The sequence below is a fragment of the Ochotona curzoniae genome, unplaced genomic scaffold (assembly GCF_017591425.1).
Source record: "Ochotona curzoniae isolate NIBS_2020 unplaced genomic scaffold, NIBS_Ocur_1.0 contig_2404, whole genome shotgun sequence".
NCBI lineage: Eukaryota > Metazoa > Chordata > Mammalia > Lagomorpha > Ochotonidae > Ochotona > Ochotona curzoniae.
In genome coordinates, this window is record NW_024465451.1 from 2,583,896 (window position 1) to 2,602,141 (window position 18,246).

The 18,246-nt window shown below is 42.4% G+C and overlaps 1 protein-coding gene across 3 annotated transcripts in view; it reads left to right on the forward strand.

Moving 5' to 3' along the window:
- Positions 1-17,506, forward strand: part of KHDRBS1 (KH RNA binding domain containing, signal transduction associated 1) — a 38,471-nt gene extending 20,965 nt beyond the window's left edge. The window contains exons 2-10 of one of the 3 annotated variants that reach the window (XR_005883247.1): positions 1,296-1,417; positions 2,211-2,327; positions 4,101-4,247; positions 6,534-6,667; positions 9,147-9,348; positions 9,846-9,913; positions 10,374-10,432; positions 12,825-13,017; positions 15,608-17,506. Coding sequence is in view for 2 of the 3 variants with exons in the window: in XM_040974112.1 (XP_040830046.1) it covers positions 1,296-1,417; positions 2,211-2,327; positions 4,101-4,247; positions 6,534-6,667; positions 9,147-9,348; positions 9,846-9,913; positions 10,374-10,432; positions 12,825-12,922 (947 nt within the window). In the remaining variant the exon portion in view is untranslated. Of the gene's footprint in view, positions 1-1,295; positions 1,418-2,210; positions 2,328-4,100; positions 4,248-6,533; positions 6,668-9,146; positions 9,349-9,845; positions 9,914-10,373; positions 10,433-12,824; positions 14,153-15,607 lie in introns of those variants that run through there. The other 2 variants (XM_040974112.1, XM_040974113.1) reach the window with 2 other exon arrangements.
- Positions 17,507-18,246: the final 740 nt, after the last annotated feature.

Below are 18,246 nucleotides of genomic sequence, written 5' to 3' on the forward strand. Positions count from 1 at the left end.
CATTGCAAGGTAAGGATTGAGCCATTGCACCAGGCCCTAAGTTACTGAGTTTTTAAGATTTGTTTATTTTATTGGAAAGTCAGATATACACAGAGGAGGAGAGACAGAGAGGAAGATCTTCCATCCATTGATTCACTCCCCAAGTGGGCACAACTTCTGGAAATGTGCCAATCCAAAGCTAGGAACCTGGAGCCTCTTCTGGGTTTCTCATGTGGGTGCAGGATCCCAAGCCTTTGAGCCGTCCTTGACTGCTTTCTCGGGCCACAAGCAGGGATTTGGATGGGAAGTCAGACAGTCAAGATTAGAACCGGCACCCATATAGCATCCCAGCACGTGCAAGGTAAGGACTTTAGCTATTGGGCTACCGCATTGGGCCCAGTTCCTGACTTTCAAATAAAAGATACATTATTTGAAAGGCAGAGTTATAGAGAGGAAAAAACAGTGAGCTTTCATTACTGAATCATTCCAAAATGGCAAAAAAAAAAAAAAAAAAGCAATAACAACAACAACAACAAAAAAAAAACAGTGCTAGTTTGTGCCGAAGCCAGGAGCCTTTTCTGGATCTCTCACGTGGCTGATGAGAGTTCAAGAACTTGGGCCATCTCCATCCTCTTTTCCCAGGCCGTTGGCAGGGAGTTGAATTGGAAGTTGAGCTCCAGGACTTGAAGTAGCATCCATTTTGGATGTTGACACTGCAGTAGTGGCTTCACCCTTTGGTACCACAGTGCTGGTCCCAGACTTTTGTTTGTCAAGGTGTACCTTTCTCCTTTTTCCTGGTGTAGATTTTTGGTTTTTTAGTGCCTTAATTTCCCTGTTCCTCATCTCAGTGCATTAGTTTTGTTAAATCTGTCTACTGTTTTAAAAATTATTTGTATTGGAAAGGTGGATTTATGGAGACAGAGGGAGATCCTGCATCTGCTGGTTCACTTCCCAAATGGCTACAATGGCTGGAGCTGAGCTGATCCAATGCCAGGAGCCAGGAACCTAGAGTTTCTTCCAGGTCTCCTACGCAGGTGCAGGGTCCCAAAGTTTTAGGCCATTCTTCTCTGCTTTCCTAGACCCATAATCAGAGAGATGGGTCAGAAATGGAAGAGCTGGGACACAGATCAGTGCCCACATGGAATGTGATGCTTGGGGGTGGAGGATTAGCCAGTTGAGCCAACATGCTGACCCAAAATCTGTTTACTCTTAACTCAGGTAAGTTCTTCATTGTGTGGTATTTCATGCTATTGCTTTGATGGACTTGGAAATTTGCCTTTATTTACCAGACCAAAAATAATTTTTTTCCAATTCAGAAATTGAGAAAATTCAGAAAGATTCAAAAAAGGATGATGAGGAGAATTACTTGGATTTATTTTCTCATAAGAACATGAAGCTGAAAGAACGAGTATTGATTCCTGTCAAGCAATATCCCAAGGTAGGACAAAATATGCCCCTCTTTTGAGTCTCTTTATGATGTGGGTGTCATTGGCTATAATAAGGACTTCAGAGGAGGGTGATAAGGCAGAAATTCAAGCTTGTGAAACTACTCTCTTATACTCACACTTCTGTTTCTGGTAATGGAAGCTTGTATACCTATAGCTAATAGCATAGCTATATCTAGGGAGGAAGCATAATCATCTTATTGTCAATGAGTTATGTATCATTTTACCCAAAGTTTTATGGAGGCTCTAGGTTAAAGGGGGAAAAATGTAAACTCCTCAGAGTTACTCAGTCTAAAGATTGCCCTGAACTTTAAATAGAAAGGAAATCATTGAATAAATCCTTGACTAGATGAAGTTAATTTTCTTGCTCAAAATTTGATGCCTTCTCCTTCTCTTTCTCCTTTTTAGAAAAATAATTTACAAAAAAAGAAAAAAAGAATTTGCTAACTGTTCTAACAAGAAGTGTTACATGTCTGTTGTGAAGTCACTGCCTAAAAATGTCATGTGCCGTATGTTAAAATGTTTATGTATGTTAAAATAATTAGAGTTAGAGTATGTTATGGACAGCGCACCAGCCTGTGTCAGGAAACCCACTTCCAAGTCTAGGAACTGCCATTTCCTGGTTGAGTTTTATCAGCACAGCTTTAGTATATTCTTCAATAAAATGGGAATAGTATTACTCTACCTGTTTTACAGGGCTTTTGAAAATCAAATGAGAATACAGGATGTATGTGGAATTTTTAATGGGTACATGTGTATTTAGAAATGTGTTTTATTTTCTGTCAGTTCAATTTTGTTGGAAAGATACTTGGACCACAAGGAAATACAATAAAAAGACTGCAAGAAGAGACTGGTGCAAAAATCTCTGTGTTGGGAAAAGGCTCGATGAGAGACAAAGCCAAGGTAAGCTCACATTAGTGAGACAAGAGGATAACTCGGTGTCTTCTTGCTCGGAGTCCAGGATGGAATGCCTTGGAAGCCATCGATTTATGTATAGAATGTGACTCTTAAGTTTCTGTTAGCTCAAGAGGTTGTAGATGAAATTAGCCGACTTGGTTGACAGGAATTGATAAACTCATCTGTGAAGACTTGTGAGTGGAGCCAGGTGTGCTAAAGCCTACCAGCCTAAAGAGATTAGGACATGGACGTTCCCCTTTCAGTAACAGGAAAGAGTGGGAAGAGTTACCAGTGTGGATGAGTTTGAAGACTGGTGGTTTTATGTTTCATGTCCACTTGGACTGGGAGGCCCTCTAAAATAGCATGTGATCCCAGGGTACCCTGAATAGTCCTGACAACAGAATCTGAGGCATCAGTCTTTTTCTATGGCAGAGCCATAGAAAATTCACACTGAATTCTTTATAAATGCCAGGAAACTTCTCACTAGAACAAAATTGTTCTAGCCTTCTATGGTCAGCTTTTTAAAAGAGACATACTTGATACCACTGGAAAGCTTGTTCTTTGAAGCTGGCATTGGTACAGTAGGTTAAGCTGCTGTCACCTACAGTGCTATCATCCCGTATGGGTGAGTCCCAGTTTGAGTCCCAGTGTTCCACTTCTGAGTTAACTCCTTGTTAATGTGCCTAGCAAAGTAGCACATGTTCCAAGTGCTTGGACTTCCTGACATTCATGTGGGAGACCCAGGTGGAGTTCCGGGCTCCTGGCTTCTACTTGGCCCAACATTGGGCATTGCAGCCATTTGGGCGAATGAACCGTTGATGGAAAATCTCTCTTAATTTTGACTTTCAAATAAATCAATCCTTTAAAATTTCTTAAAATTTGCCCTTTCAGGCCTCTTTTTTTATAACCTAATTGACCAGCATGATTTTTTCCAGACCCTCTTTTATCTACTTAGATTTATCTGTCACTAGATGTGTACAGTTATGGCTAAGGTATGTTATTCTAGCTAATGAGATTTGTGCAGGCTTTTCTTTACTCTGACCTGGCTTTTTTCATCCCTAAGAACTCTACACCATTTAAGCAGATCAGTGGAGTTGATGATTAACAGCTCTACCTGGGATTTGAAAACAAATTCCTGGCTATAAGTATATGAATGCATGCAAATGTTTGGCAAGTGGTTGTTACAGTATATAAATGTAGAGGGCTTTTTTTCTTAGCATTTTATTTGAAAAGCAGAAAAAGAGAAGGAGTGCTTCCATCTGCTGGTCCACTTCCAAAATTAATATGATAGCTGGGGCTAGTCCAGGGGAAAGCCAAGAACTTGAAATTCAGTCTAAGTATGCCATGTAGGAGACAAGAAAACAAACATTTGAGCCATTACAGCCACCTCCCAGAAGATGTATTATCAGGAAGTCGGAATTGGAGTGGAGCCGGTACATGAGATACACAGACAATACTGAGGTGGGGTCCAAGTAGTTTTTTTTTTTTTTTTTTTTTTACTGCTGTACTATATGTACACCCCATTTTTGTTTTTACACTTTCTCAAAAGAATTCCAGTCAGTTCCCCAGGAATTTAAGACAACAGTTAAGTGCTAACAGCAGACCAAATACAAATTCAGTAGATTGTGTATGTTATTATTTTCCAGGGTTTGTTCCTTCTTAAGCTTTGCTATTTTTCTTAGACATTGAGATTATTTCTTATTGTCCCTTGAGCCTGGAGGTAGAAATGTTTTTTTCCCTTGTCCACATGGTGTGATGCTTCTGTACATTTTTCCATAGGAGGAAGAGCTGCGCAAAGGTGGAGACCCCAAATATGCTCACTTGAACATGGATCTGCATGTCTTCATTGAAGTCTTTGGACCTCCATGTGAGGCTTATGCTCTCATGGCACACGCCATGGAGGAAGTCAAAAAGTTTCTTGTGCCAGTAAGGAAATCCATAGTCTGTATCTTCTATGTAAGGGGATGGTAATCTTGGGCTGTTGTGAAAGCAGAACTTTTTAACTGGGATGTCTCCATTGCCTGAAATTGTGTGCTACATGTGTGTTTATGTGTATTTTCATTAATCGTCCATAATTTGCAAGGCACTGTGCCGCAGTGCTACTCTGTTCATCCTGTCTAATGTGACTTTCATTGTGTGCCATGTTTGGTGTTAGTATTATGGAGTCACAGTTAGCTAAATAGTCTGATACTGGTGTGGAATCTGGAGTCTCTAACACCAGATAGTATCCAATGGTAATAGATTTGATTCTGACGTGATTGCCCTCATGGGTTTCTTGTCAAGACAGTTACTTTGTTAGAGTTTGGTTTGGAAGAAGCATGGTTGTTACATACCTCACTATTGATAACATTAAATGGGTTGGTGTGCAGGTCCTTTTAGATTGTAATTGAGGCCCAGGAAGAGTTGGAATAGGCTGGAGTATCTGTCTTGGCTTATTACCACCCACGTCAGATTATCACTTTGAATAAATGGGTAGTGTTTGTCAGGGTTGCTATACTACTGTTATGTGTTTAATATTAGACTGGAACCTTAGTGAAGATTTGGAATACTATTGGTTTTCTTGAATGTAAAATGAAAGATTTGGAACTAAATATGTCAGAGGATGTTGGTATTGGTAAATTAAAAGTTGATAGTATGGACCCATAATATTGAACTCCCAAGATTGCAGTACAAAATCTGAGCAGTGGGCTAGCGTTGGTTATTTGGTTTGCCAATAGCAGTCTCAAGTAATAATGATGTGTAGTGTAGTGTAGAAGCAGGTGAAAAGCTAAGGGAGACATCTTTGTAATGCCTAGAATCTTATGTTATGAAGCTATTTCCACCTGAGAATATATACATTCATGAGGTATTGAAACAGAATCACTGTCACTACGAAATCTGTGGAAAGATTTGCAGATGGCATTTGACTGTTTTTACTTTTAGTGAAGGAAAAAAATTGTCAGCCTGTATTAGCATCCCAGTCCTAAACATCCACTTTCCTGTTAGAACACTGGTGAAGCTTTGCTCACTCTAGAAGGAACACTAGACCAGAAGCTCAGTCTTCAAGTTACTTTTTCGTTTTTCTGAGCTTCAGATTCCTGTTTGTCCCAAACCCTTGTTAAATATCTGGTAGGTGCCCAATACTGTGCTACCTGGGCAGTTTCTGTGTGAAGTTTCCAGAAGAGCTCTCAGAAGAAAAACACAGTATAAAGTGACATGCAAAGTGCTTAAGTAGAGAGAATTATATGGAGCTGTGGCAAGAACTGGTATGGAGAAGACATCAAGGGAAAGTTTGTCAAAAGAAATAGTATTTTAGGTAAGCTTTGCAAGAGTTAAAGAGAACCTTGGGTATATTCCACCTATCCTTTCCCCATCCCAGGAAAAAAAGTTACAGCTTGCTGATTCAAAGCCTGAATTTTGGAGAAAGTTAATGCTTAGTTCACATCTGGAATCTGTCATTTAGAAACCCTGTGTTCTTTTTTTTTTTTTAAGATTTATTTACTTTTATTGGAAAGGCAGATTTATATAGAGAGAAAGATCTTCTGTTTGCTGGTTCACTCCCTAAGTGGCCACAAAAACCAGAGCTGAGCCAGTCAGGAGGCAGGAACCTCCTCCAGGTCTCCTGTGCGGGTACAGGGTCCCAAGGCCTTAAGTCATCCTCTAGTGCTTTCCCAAGCCACAAGCAGGGAGCTGGTGTTTGGGAAGTGGGGAAGAACATGAATCTGGTCCCAAGCTCTGTTTCTTACGCTGGCTGATTTATATTCACTGAATCTGTTTTCCCAATTAACAGGAATGGAGGTTTGCCTACTTACTTTAGGGTCATTTTGAAGATTAAACTGAAAAATCTATATAACGCTTATTCTTTAATGCCTAGTTCATACAGCTCCGTTAATGGTAGTGGTTAATTTCCTTTCCAGGCAAAGGAAATTATTTGCCAAGCGTGGGTATGTGGAAGTCAGGTTCTGAACTGCAAATTTTATAGGAGATTGTATATGGACGGTGGCTAGCAGGGGCCACACTATGAGGAGCTCTGCCTAAATAATGGTGCATCTGACATCAGGACTTTCCTCAAAGAAGTGACAGGCAGGGTGCTCTTTAACTTCAGAAAAAAAGTGATCTGGGCCTTTAAGCTTTTTAAGCACTTCTCGGCATCCAAGGCTCATGTGGGTGAGATGACTTCACAGTAAAAGGTGACAGAGTTGTACAGTACTCCTTGTTATCTCTCATTCCCAGGATATGATGGATGATATCTGTCAGGAGCAATTTCTAGAGCTGTCCTACTTGAACGGAGTCCCTGAGCCCTCTCGTGGCCGAGGGATGCCAGTGAGAGGCCGGGGAGCTGCACCTCCCCCTCCACCTGTTGCAAGGTAAAAATAATGGAGACAGCCAGAAATACAGGGTCTGAATTGACGTCTAGTGCCATTGTTCTCTTTCAAAAGTATGGCTTTGACTTCTCTTGTGGGAGGGCTGGGATTCATACGTTACACTGAGAATGAAACTGTAGATCTTGGGCACTTTGACCAGAGTTAAGTGTGCTATATGACTGCTAAAACCTTTAGTCTCTTGATGTTGGACAGTCTTAACCATTTTTGGTTTTGTTTACTTGTCTTTAGGGTTGATTTATTTATTTAAAGATTGATTTTATTTTTATTGGAAAGGCAGATTTACAGAGGGGAGGGGGAGAGAGAGAGAAAAATCTTCTGTCTGCTGGTTCACTCCCCAAGTGACCACTGTGGCTATAACTGAGTCAATCTGAAGCCAGGAGCTGGCAGCTTCTTCTGGGTTTCCCACACAGGTGCAGGGTCCCAGGGCTTTGGGCCATCCTCAACTGCTTTCCCATGCCACAAGCAGGGAACTGGAAGGTGTGGAGCAGCCAGTATACAAACTGGTACCCATATGGGGTCTTGGAGCATGCAAAGTGAGGACTTTAGCCACCAGGCTACTGTGCTGGGCCCAGATTGGTATATTTTTACTTGAAAGGAAGTGTTACAGAGAGAGAGAAGGAGAGACACAGAGAGAGAGATCAGTCTTGGCATCCATTGATTCACTCCTCAAAAAGGCAGCAGTGGCCAGAGCTGGGCTGGTCCAAAGCTAGATGCCAGGAGCTTCTTCCAGGTTTCCTACATGGGCACATGAGCTCAAGCACTTGTGCTAGCCTCTGTTGCTTTTCCAGGTGCATTAGGAGGGAGCTAGATGAGAAGTGGAGCAGCTGTGACTCAAACTGCCACCCATATGAGATGCTGGTACTGCTGGCAGAAGCCCAGCTTGGTGTGCCTTGGCACCGACCCTACATTTTTTGTTTATAAAGGTTTATTTACTTTTATTTGAGAGAACTTCTGTCTGCTGGTTTTTCTCCCTAATTGACCACAGCAGCTGGACCTGGGCCAGACCAAAGTCAGAAGCCAGGAATTTCTTCCAGGACTTCCTCATGGATGATAAGTGCCTCAAATATTTCCTTCCACTTGAGCCATCTTTCGCTGCTTTTCCCAGGCTATTAGCAGGAAACTGGATTAAAACTACAATAAGAAACACTTCAGCTAGTATCCCATTGGGATGCTAGTGGTGCAGGTGGCCTCTTCACATGCTATGTGTTAGCTTTTTTTTTTTTTTTTGGTTGTTTTTAATGTTACTGATTTTTTTTTTTTATTTGAAAGGCAGATTTTACAGAAAGAGGAAGAGACAGAAGGAGAGGTCTTTTGTCTTGTGTGTGCTGGTTCACTGCCCAACTGGAGCTGAGCCTATCCAAAGCCAAGAACCAGGAACTTCTCCAGATCTCCCATATGGGTGCCAAGGACCAAGGACTTTAACTGTCCTCAGCTGTTTTACCTGGCCATAAGCAGAGAGCTGCATTGAAAGAGGAACATCCAGGACACAAATTGGCATCTGTATGGGATGCCAGTGCTGTGGATGAAGGATTAGTTTGATATGCCACTGCATTTTTAAATTTTTTAATGGCTGTCCTTAAGATTTAACTTTTTTTTATTTTTAAGACTTATTTAATTTTTATTGGAAAGGCAAATATACAGACAGAATGAAAGAAAGATCTTCCATCCACTGGTTCACTCTCCAAGTGGCCACAGTGGCCAGAGCTTAAATGATTTAAAATCAGGAGCTTCGTCCAAGTCTCCCATTTGGGTGCAGGATCTCAAGGCCTTCAGCTGTCTTCTGTTGCTTTCCCCAGCCACAGCAGGGAGCTGAAAGGGAAGTGGAACAGCCAGGACATGAACCAGCACCCATATGGGATCCCACAGATGCAAGGCAAGGATTTACAATGAGGCTATCACACTGGGCCCAGTGTTTTAACTTTTTGTGGCTGACCTATATAAACTAGGCCTTCTTTACCTGCAGGATTGTTCTGTTTTGGAATTTGAAGAGCCTTCCAGTGTAGATCCCTTTCCCAATTGCATGTGCCTGTATGCTTGAACAGTGCTCTATTTAAAGCATGATAAAATCTATCTAGGGTTTGGTGTTTTGGCAGTGCAGGTTAAGCTGCCACTTGAGATATTAGCATTCCATGTCAGAGTTCTAGTTCAAGTTCTGGCTGCTCCACTTTCCATTTTGCTTCCTGGTAATGCACCTGGGAAAACAACAGAAGATTGCCAAAGCGCAGCCATGTACAAAATGGAGCTCGTAGCTGCTCACTTCAGGCTGTCCTGGACCTGACGGTTGCAGCCTTTCAGGGCGTGAAGCAGCAGATAGATGATATCTGGCTTTCCCTGTTTCTCTAGATAACTATCAGAAAATAAAGAAGTAAATCTTGTAAAAGTCTATTGCTCTACATTTTGCAAGCCAATCTGAAAATGGAAGTAGCCTGTTTATAATATAAGATGAACTTTCCTTTTGCAGAGGCCGTGGAGTTGGACCACCTCGAGGGGCTTTGGTGCGTGGTACCCCAGTGAGAGGAGCCATCACCAGAGGTGCCACCGTGACTCGGGGCGTGCCACCCCCACCCACTGTGAGGGGCACTCCCACATCAAGAGCACGGACAGCAGGCATTCAGAGGATACCTCTGCCTCCACCTCCTGCCCCTAAAACCTACGAAGAATATGTAAGAATATTTTGAACTAAGTGCTACTTCCTAATACTTACAAGATTGCCAGGGAAGATTGATTGACAAATTCTTGGCCCTTTGTGCAGGGTGGTGACTGGTTTTTAAGATTTGGAATCTATTCATGAAATGAGTGATGAACTATGACCAGACTTTCCATTTGGGCGTGATTATCTGTTTGGAATAGACAGGGTGTAAGCTATACCTCACGGTGCAGTGTAAGGAAGCTGCTGCTTCTGCCAGTGATATTAACGCTCAGTTTTGTGCTACTTCCTGTCTCCACCTGTCCTGAACCATTTTGGTTGGGTTGTTTTTTGTTTAGGTTCTGAGGGTTTTTTTGTTTGTTTGTTTGTTTGTTTTTAGTAACACATTCTCTTAATTATTCCTCAGTAGCTATTAATAAGATGAAGGCAGTTTTCATGTCCTTTAATCCGAAAGGCTGTTGTGCTCATGGGAGGTAATCAGTTCTGACTTTGCATGTGTCTTATGTGTTCTAGGGATATGATGACACATACGCAGAACAGAGCTATGAAGGCTATGAAGGGTATTACAGCCAGAGCCAAGGGTAAGTCAGGCAGCAGGACTGCTGTTTGGGAAACTAGCAGTAGAGTTGGGAGAAGCTGAGTGTGATTTGGGAGAAGTGTGGCTCCCCTCTTAAGGCATATCCTCTGCTTTGGGTGTCTGTGAGCTACACACTTAGATGCACAAGTTTGGCTAACTCTGAATTTTCTAATTCTAATTTCTGAGTTGTGACTACATGGAAGCAAAGAGAGGAAAATTTAAATAATTGTTTCTGTATTTTAATAACGTCAAGGTTACATTAAATTGTGTAGGGACAGAATAGCTGTTTATGCTCTTGTAGTGAGCACTGTAGAGTATGCAGTGTATACGGTGTTTTAGAACTGTTTTGGAGTGCAGGGATAGGGCAGAATGAATAGTTCTGTCATCAGTGAGGGGACAGCATCTGGAGGTAGAACTGAAGGTTGTTGCTGTGAACTTTCTAACAGTCTGGCTTTGGCTTGCAGGGACTCAGAGTATTATGACTATGGACATGGGGAGGTTCAGGATTCTTACGAAGCTTACGGTATGTATTTCTGCGGTGGGACAGATTACACAAGTAAGAGTCAGGGAGACTGTTGGTGATTCATTATTGGGAGTCAGGCAGACACATCTGAAGAAAAGCCTTTAGAAGGCCAAGGTGTTGGTAGATATGACAATAGGAGTGCCCTCTTACTTGAATTCTATGGTTTCTGGGACAGAGAGGGACTACTAAAGTGAGGTGGGGGTCCTTGGCAGGCTAAGTGAACATCTTGGTCTGGGCTCAGCTTCAGCCTGGCCTGCTTGCAGCCGCAGACTTCCTCAAGCTCAGACTGATTCTGTTAGGGGACAGTTAGTCCTGGATTATGTTTACCACCTCTCCTGCTGATATATAGGCAACATTAGTATATAAGAAGAACCTTATCTTATGCAATTCTAGTCCTTTGCTTCACATATTTTGAACGTTAGAATCTTGGGCCTGGCGTGGTAGACTAGCATAAAACATCTTCACCTTGAACATGCTGGGATCCTATATGGGCACCAGTTCTAATCCTGGCAGTTCCACTTCCCATCCCGCTCTCTGCTTGTGGCCTGGGAAAGCAGTGGAGGACGACCCTATGCCTTGGATCCCTGCACCTGCATGGGAGACCCAGAGGAAGTTCCTAACTCCTGGCTTCTGGCTCCAGATTGGCACAGCACTGGTCACTGCGGTCAGTTGGGGAGTCAGTCATTAAATGGAAGATCTTCCTCTCTGTCTCTCCTCCTCTCTGTATATCTGACTTTGTAATAAAAATAAATAAATTTTTTTTTAATCTTTTGAAAAGAATTTTATTACAGAGAAAATGCTAGCTGAAAGGGGCCTGGATGGCAAGCAGCTATTCAGACCAGGTTAGGGGAAGAGTATTCCCCTTCAGATCACGTCAGAGGCAGTAGGGGCTGCTGCCCAGGGCAGTGCCAGCAGATCTGGGCAAGCCAGCTGCTTGTTGGCTTTAGACAGCTCAAGCCTTGATCCTAAGGGAGCAAGAGAGGCTGGCGTGGCGGCAGGACCAGTCTGCCTTCGTGGGCTTTGGTGAAGCCATGCTGCTCTGGTGTGGCCTCGAGCAGGTGATGATCCCAGGTGAGTGGGCCCTCGAGGGGATGCCGCAGCAAGGATGCAGACAGTGATCGCTGTGATGTGAGGTGTTTACAGCACACCTGAAGGACTTAGAGCGAGTGCTTGGCCAGGGGCTCAGCAGTTGACAATTCATCTTAAACATTGGTTGAGTTTCCTCTTACCTCAGCTACAAAAGAGGAGCCTCTTAGGGCCTCCCTCAGACACGCTGCCTGCAGTTCCTTGGTGTGGTATGAAATAGCCAGGCAGCTGCTTACCCAAGGAAGCAGTAGAATTCAGTGGTCCTGGACAGTTGCCATCAGTAACACTGCACCTCTGTGCTTGCATGCCGCTGCTAAGGGTGTTTCCCCCACCCGGGAGGCAGGACAGAAAGGCCTCTGTGTGTGCTTGACTAAACTACATTTCTGTTTTGCTAAGAAAAGGACTGAACCGAAAGAGGCTGCTTCTTGTGTGATGTTGTTGTGGTTAATCTATTCTAATCTCTGTCCTTATAAGAAGAATTAGAAAAATAACCTACATGTTACCCAGAAGCCATCTGGACAGTGTGTGGGCATGTGTCGTATACTGAGAGTCTGAACTGGCTTCTGTGAGACTTGCAGTTTAAGACAGAGAAGTATGAGAAGTATGTCAGGAAGGAAGTGCATATGAACTAGTGGGAAGGAAGGACGACAGTGTATCTCATTTGAGAGTGTAAGCCATGCTCTTTGGCCTCCCTGGAGCGTTGTCGTGAGACAGGCACTTACGGGATCCTCCTTAGCAGTTATGTGAATGCAGTATTTGTGACAGTTCCTTCCACTGGGGCAGTGAGGCCCAGCTCTGCTGCTGGTAGGGGACCTCATTAAATGTGACACTTGTTTGCTGCTCCCAGAGAGCCTAGGAACACTTCACAGGAAAACTTGCCTTACTGTCAGCTTCCAATGTGAAAGACTTCTGGAATTGTTGTCACCTTATCTGAAGCTGCCTGCCAGAATTGCTCTGGAAATGGGAAAGGCTGTTGCGGACTATTGAGTTTAATGACTCCCTGACTGTCTCAGGTCCTCTGTTGTGTTAATGCAGGTTAGGGACTTGGATTGTCAGTCGACATGCCTCTGGATAGCGTCATGGGTGAGCATTCTGTAGCGTTCAGTGCCAATCTTCTCTGGGCCATTCCCTTCCTCACAAAACTACTCAGGAGGGCCACCCCAGCTGAGCAAGGGGCCTCCAAGAAGGTGTCTGGATGTTAGAAGAAAGACAGCGTTTGGGGTGCTCTGTATCGAGTGAATGACCCCTGCTCAGCCCCAGATGCCTTTGTCTCACGTCTGATGAATTGTTTTTGCTTTCTTCACAGGCCAAGACGACTGGAATGGGACCAGGCCATCTCTGAAGGCCCCTCCGGCTAGGCCAGTGAAGGGCGCATACAGAGAACATCCATATGGACGTTATTAAAAACAAACAGGAGGGGAAAATAGCAGTTATGAGCAAAGTTGTTACTGATTTCTTGTATCTCCCAGGATTCCTGTTGCTTTACCCACAACAGACAAGTAATTGTCTAAGTGTTTTTCTTCGTGATCCCTTTCTTCCCACCTTACTCCATTCTTAACTCTGCATTCTGGCTTCTGTATGTAGTGTTTTAAAATGAGTTAAAATAGATTTAGGAATATCGAATTAATTTTTTTAAGTGTGTAGATGCTTTTTTTCTTTGTTGTTTAAATATAAACAGAAGTGTACCTTTTATAATAAAAAGTTGAGAAAAAAAAAACACAAACCTGTTAGTTTCAAAAGTGACATTGCTTGCTTAAAGGTTCTGAAGTAAAGGCTTGTTAACTTTCTCTTAGTTTTGATTTGAGGCATCCCGTAAAGTTGTAGTTGCAGAATCCCAAACTAGGCTACATTTCAAAATTCAGGGCTGTTTAAGATTAAAAAAATCACAAACGTTAATGGCAGTAGGTGCCACCATGCAAAAGTGAGCTCAGACGTCTCTAAAAATGTTTCCTTTAAAAGCACATGGCGGTTGAACCTTAAAGTTAAATTTTAATATGAAAGATCCTCTTGAATTAAATAGTTGATGGCAATTTTTTAATGTTAATTGATTAAAACAACAACAAATTAGGTTTGTAAAACTGACTTTTTCATTATGTGGGTTTTGAAATCTAGCCCCAGACATACAGTGTTGAGAGATACTTTGGGGGTAGTAGGTTCTGAAGAGATCAATCGAGGGAGAGGGGCCGGCCACCTAACTTGAATTTGATGGAAGGCTTTTGAGCCACAGTCTTTTGATGATAGTACCAGCTACTAAAATTTCAGTATTTAAAAAGACAAAGTGTTTTGTCCATCTGAGATTCTGCACTCCATGAAAAACTCACTTGGACATTGGGGTTAAAAGGCAATGATTTTCTTGAGTTGATGATTGTCAATTTTGAGCTGTTTCCAAAGTAGCCAGTCAAGTATGTCTCAACACTAGCATGATATAAAAAGGGACACTGCAGCTGAATGAAAAAGGAATCAAAATCCACTTTGTACATAAGTTAAAGTCCTAATTGGATTTGTACCGTCCTCCCATTTTGTTTTCGGAAGATTAAATGCTACATGTGTAAGTCTGCCTAAATAGGTAGCTTAAACTTCTGTCAAAATGTCTGCAGCAGTTTGTCAATAAAGTTTAGTCCTTTTTTAATCAAAGTAAATGTGATGAATTGTCATTTTTTTGGGTGGACAATAAAATAATTTTCTCTTTCAAATAAACTTAAATTAATTCTAAAGTTAATGGGCTTGTTAAAATTTGGAGACATTCTTAAAAGTGGTTGGGGGGTTTATTTTAAGTTTACCAAAAAAAAGTTTATTGAGTTGTTAAGTTTTAGTTTAAAAATAACCAAAGCTTTTTCACCCCCTGGAAGTTGTTGAAAGCAGTTTTATTCAATCATATCAAAAGTTATCATTTCTGGAGAGAAGAAGCCAACCAAGTCAGGACCGGGGTTGGTTTCCATGCGTAGGTCTCAATATTTAAAGTGCCAGCTACCCTAGTTGATATCTTTGGTAGAGTCCTTAGGTGGCCCTAAAGAGTGACACCAAATCATATGTGACTTTGGAAAATGATATAGTGCCTGCTTTTAGATCCGACCATTCAACAAACTCTGGGTGCCCTAAAGGGTGTCCCTTCCAATCCTTGAAATGCTCTTAAGCGCTCCGCTGGGCTGGACGGGATCTGGCCTGCTAGGCTGGCTTTGAACTCGCTCCAAAGAGACCAAGACAGGAAATGATGGAATTGGTTGGCCCTATTTCCACTGTTCTGTGCTAATTTTCAGGGTTCTCGGGTCTTCTCTAAGAGAGCCACCTAAACTGCTCGGGGGTGAAAAATCCTCTTGTATGAAGTGCCAAGCTGCCTGTAGCAGTGCATGATGGGCATTTTTTTTTCTTTTTAAAACACACCAACAAAAAAAATGTATTTGTAGAATGTGATAAAGTGTAAATAACTGAATTTTCAACCATGGTTTGAAGTCAGCTTTCAGGGCATTATGTCTTGTTTTGATGAAAAGAGATCACTCTATACCCCCCTTTTTAAAGGAAAATTATCGCAAGAGAATCAGGATGTGTAAAGCTAACATGCATCGCAAAAAACCAAAGGTAACCTAAATGTCTGATTTTAATAGCACATATTTCTCTTTTATATAAACTGTGACAGCAACTTGCATAAACAATTCTCTAGCTGTTAATTTTAATGTTAAAACTTTGCAAAACTTGTTTAATAAAAGTAGCTGTAAAAAGAAAAACCATATGCTGCCGCATAAATTAGCCATAACTCTTAATAATCCTGCCCATCACAAGTGAACTGTAATGTAACCTGGGCACATAGTCTGACATCTTAAATGACACATTGTAAAATTTCAATGACTGTAGATTAGACCTTCTGCACCCCAAAGTAAAGCTTTCTGCTCAGTTACTTTAAAATGTACAAGGATGAACCCCTGTAGGTCCCCATATTGATATTCACAATGAAATGTTACTTAAAATTTCTCAAAAGTTGCATGTTTCTCTCCTGTAATGTGTAAACTGCATGCAGGATCTCTATCTTTTATTTTTTATGTCTTTTAAGAACTTCCTCTTCAAAAGACTGATCTGTTCTTTCTCCATTTTCAGGTGACTGACAGCTCCTTAAGCCCTGCCAGAATAGGCTCGGTGATGAAGACGGAGAGCAGGTACGTTAAGGTGCCTCCAGTCAGGGTATAGGCTGTGAATGTCCACCCAGGTGGTGGTCTGGAGGGTGCTCGGTGGACTGATCTTTTCTGGCAGGCATTCATTCATCCTGAGAACATCACTAGACTGTGTATTGGTTTAAAGTCCATACTAAATTTACTTTTGTAGTGTCAATTTATATCTGTTGAATTTCAATAATTTATCCTGTCAGTGTTCATTAGTTAGACACAAGAAAGTGACTAACATGAATAAAAGAGAATGTATTGGAAAGATGATGTGAAGGCTAGGAAAACTGGCTTGAGAATTGCAGTGGCAGCAGAAAACTGGGACAGTTTTCATAATTGAGAGGCAGGGGAGTGCTTGACTGGGCATTGTCACTAGCATAAGCAAACTTCCCTACATTTGGCTTTTCTCCTTTTAGGTAGTGACCTAGTGGTTAGATGCTGCTTAGCACATCTGCCTCTCATACTACAGTGTCTAGGTTCAAGTCCCACCTGAACTTTTTAGCAGCATATACCCCAGAAGACAGAAGGTGATGCTTCAAGTACTTGGGCTCTGCCAGCCGTGTGGGACTCCATGTAATCTGGGCTGTAACCCTAGCTCCTTGTTTTGGCCTAGCCAACCCCAGCTGTTTAAGGGATTTGGAGATTGAACCAGATATGAGATAACCTCCTTTTTTCTCTCATTCTTTCCCCTTTCTCTTTTTTAAAGAAAGAAGATTGAGATTTTGGGGGCGTGTATAATGTCAGACTGGATTAACTTGAGTCATATGCCCTTCCTTCACCAACATTCAGTAAGAACTAATTCCTCAGAAGGAAGTTGGGGTATTATTAGGAAAGAGAAGTGGATGTGAGGTGCTAAATAAAGAGCTATGCAGTGATAGCTTATTTTGCAGAAGAAACTACAGGCTTAGGTCACTTCTCAGCATTTTCCCAGCTCATAGACTCATAAGAAAGCCCAGATTCCGTGTTACCAGGCCTTGGGCTCTTGACCCGGGCTCTACTGCCTGCAGCCTGAGGAGGGACAGTTCTCTGACCCTGAGTAGACCTGTTGTAGGGCCATTATGCTGTAGTAGAAGTGGGACATGAAATGTGACAAAGTAGGTGTAAAATCTATAGACTGCATTGCCCAGTGACCCAAAAAAACTTGTCATATCTCGAGAAGGAAGCCAGTGACAGTGTGCACATCACACTGATTGGCCACTTCTAAGTGTGTACACGTGGGTAAGGCCAGCCAGTTCAGGGCTGTCGGTACGGGAGCCAGCCAGTAGTGTTCTTTCCAAGAGAACGACCCCAAAGTTTCTGGTTTATATTAGGGTCCCTGAACAGCCTAAATTTTTAGGCTTAGGATAGTACTAAGGGAGGGGCTTTAACCAGGTCAGCCTTGGAGGTTTGAGTGCAGCTCCTCAGAGCACCCTTTGAGCCTGCCTTCCAGCCAGCACCTCTGTATGCTGGAGCCTTTCAGAAGAGCCATGTGTATGAAGGATGGCTCTAGGCATGCAGGAATTCCTGCATTTGCTATAGCCCATGTGGATGGCTAGGGAATTTAGTGGGAAATTCCTAAATGCAGAGAATTTAGTCCAAACTGTTCCCGGGGTCTTTTAAAAAGAAATGTGTATGTTGTGTACATGTATCTTTAAGGTCTGCCACGTGATGTGATAGGATATAATCAGGAAATAAAAAGGTTATGGTACTTCTCTCTCATCTTGACGTAGTTAGCTACCTTTGTTTTTGTGGCAAGAACAGTGAAAATCGAATCCCTGAAGTGTGAGCACCACACACAGAATAGTTGACTAGCTGTAGTCCTCGTAATGTACCTCACATCTCCAGACAGCATGTTTGATGCTTTGTGTCCTCTGACCTACATCTCCAATTTAAAATTTGGGCGAGTTTTTGGTTTTGTTTTTAATTTTATTTACTATATTGTAGGAAAGAGAGAGAGCATTCCCATTTACCACTGATTTACTCCACAAATGGGCACCAGTAGGGCCAAAGCCAATAGCTTAGGACTCTATCCAGAGGCCCCCATAGGAACCCAACCATCTGAGACTGACCAGTGCATTCTGGAAGTAGCAAAAGCAGCAAATTCAAGCCAAGAGCCAAAGCTGACTATTGAACCCAGGCCCTCCAGTGTGGGATGGGAGTAGGCCCAACCACTAGACTAAAGCTCACAAGAGACAGTAGGTTTTTGTTTTTGTTTTTAAATTTATACCGTGATTTACACTTGGAAAGGTAGACACTACCTTTCCATAGACTCAGGCCTGTTGGTAATGGTCTGTGTGTGCTGAATATGTAGTTTGGTGGGTTAATCTGAGTGTAAATCTACCATTCCAATAAAAATGATTTTTTTTTGAAAATTCACGTAATATGAGCACAGCGCAGTAGTCTAGTGGGTGAATACTTGCCTTGCATGTGCCAGGATCCCATATGGTCACCAGTTCGTGTCCCCAACATCCCATTTCCTACCCAGCTGCCTGCTTGTGGCCTGGGAAAGCAGTCAAGGATGGCCCAAAGCCCTGAGACTCTGCACCCACATGGGAGACCCGGAAGAAGCTCCTGGCTCCTGTCTTTGGATCAGCTTAA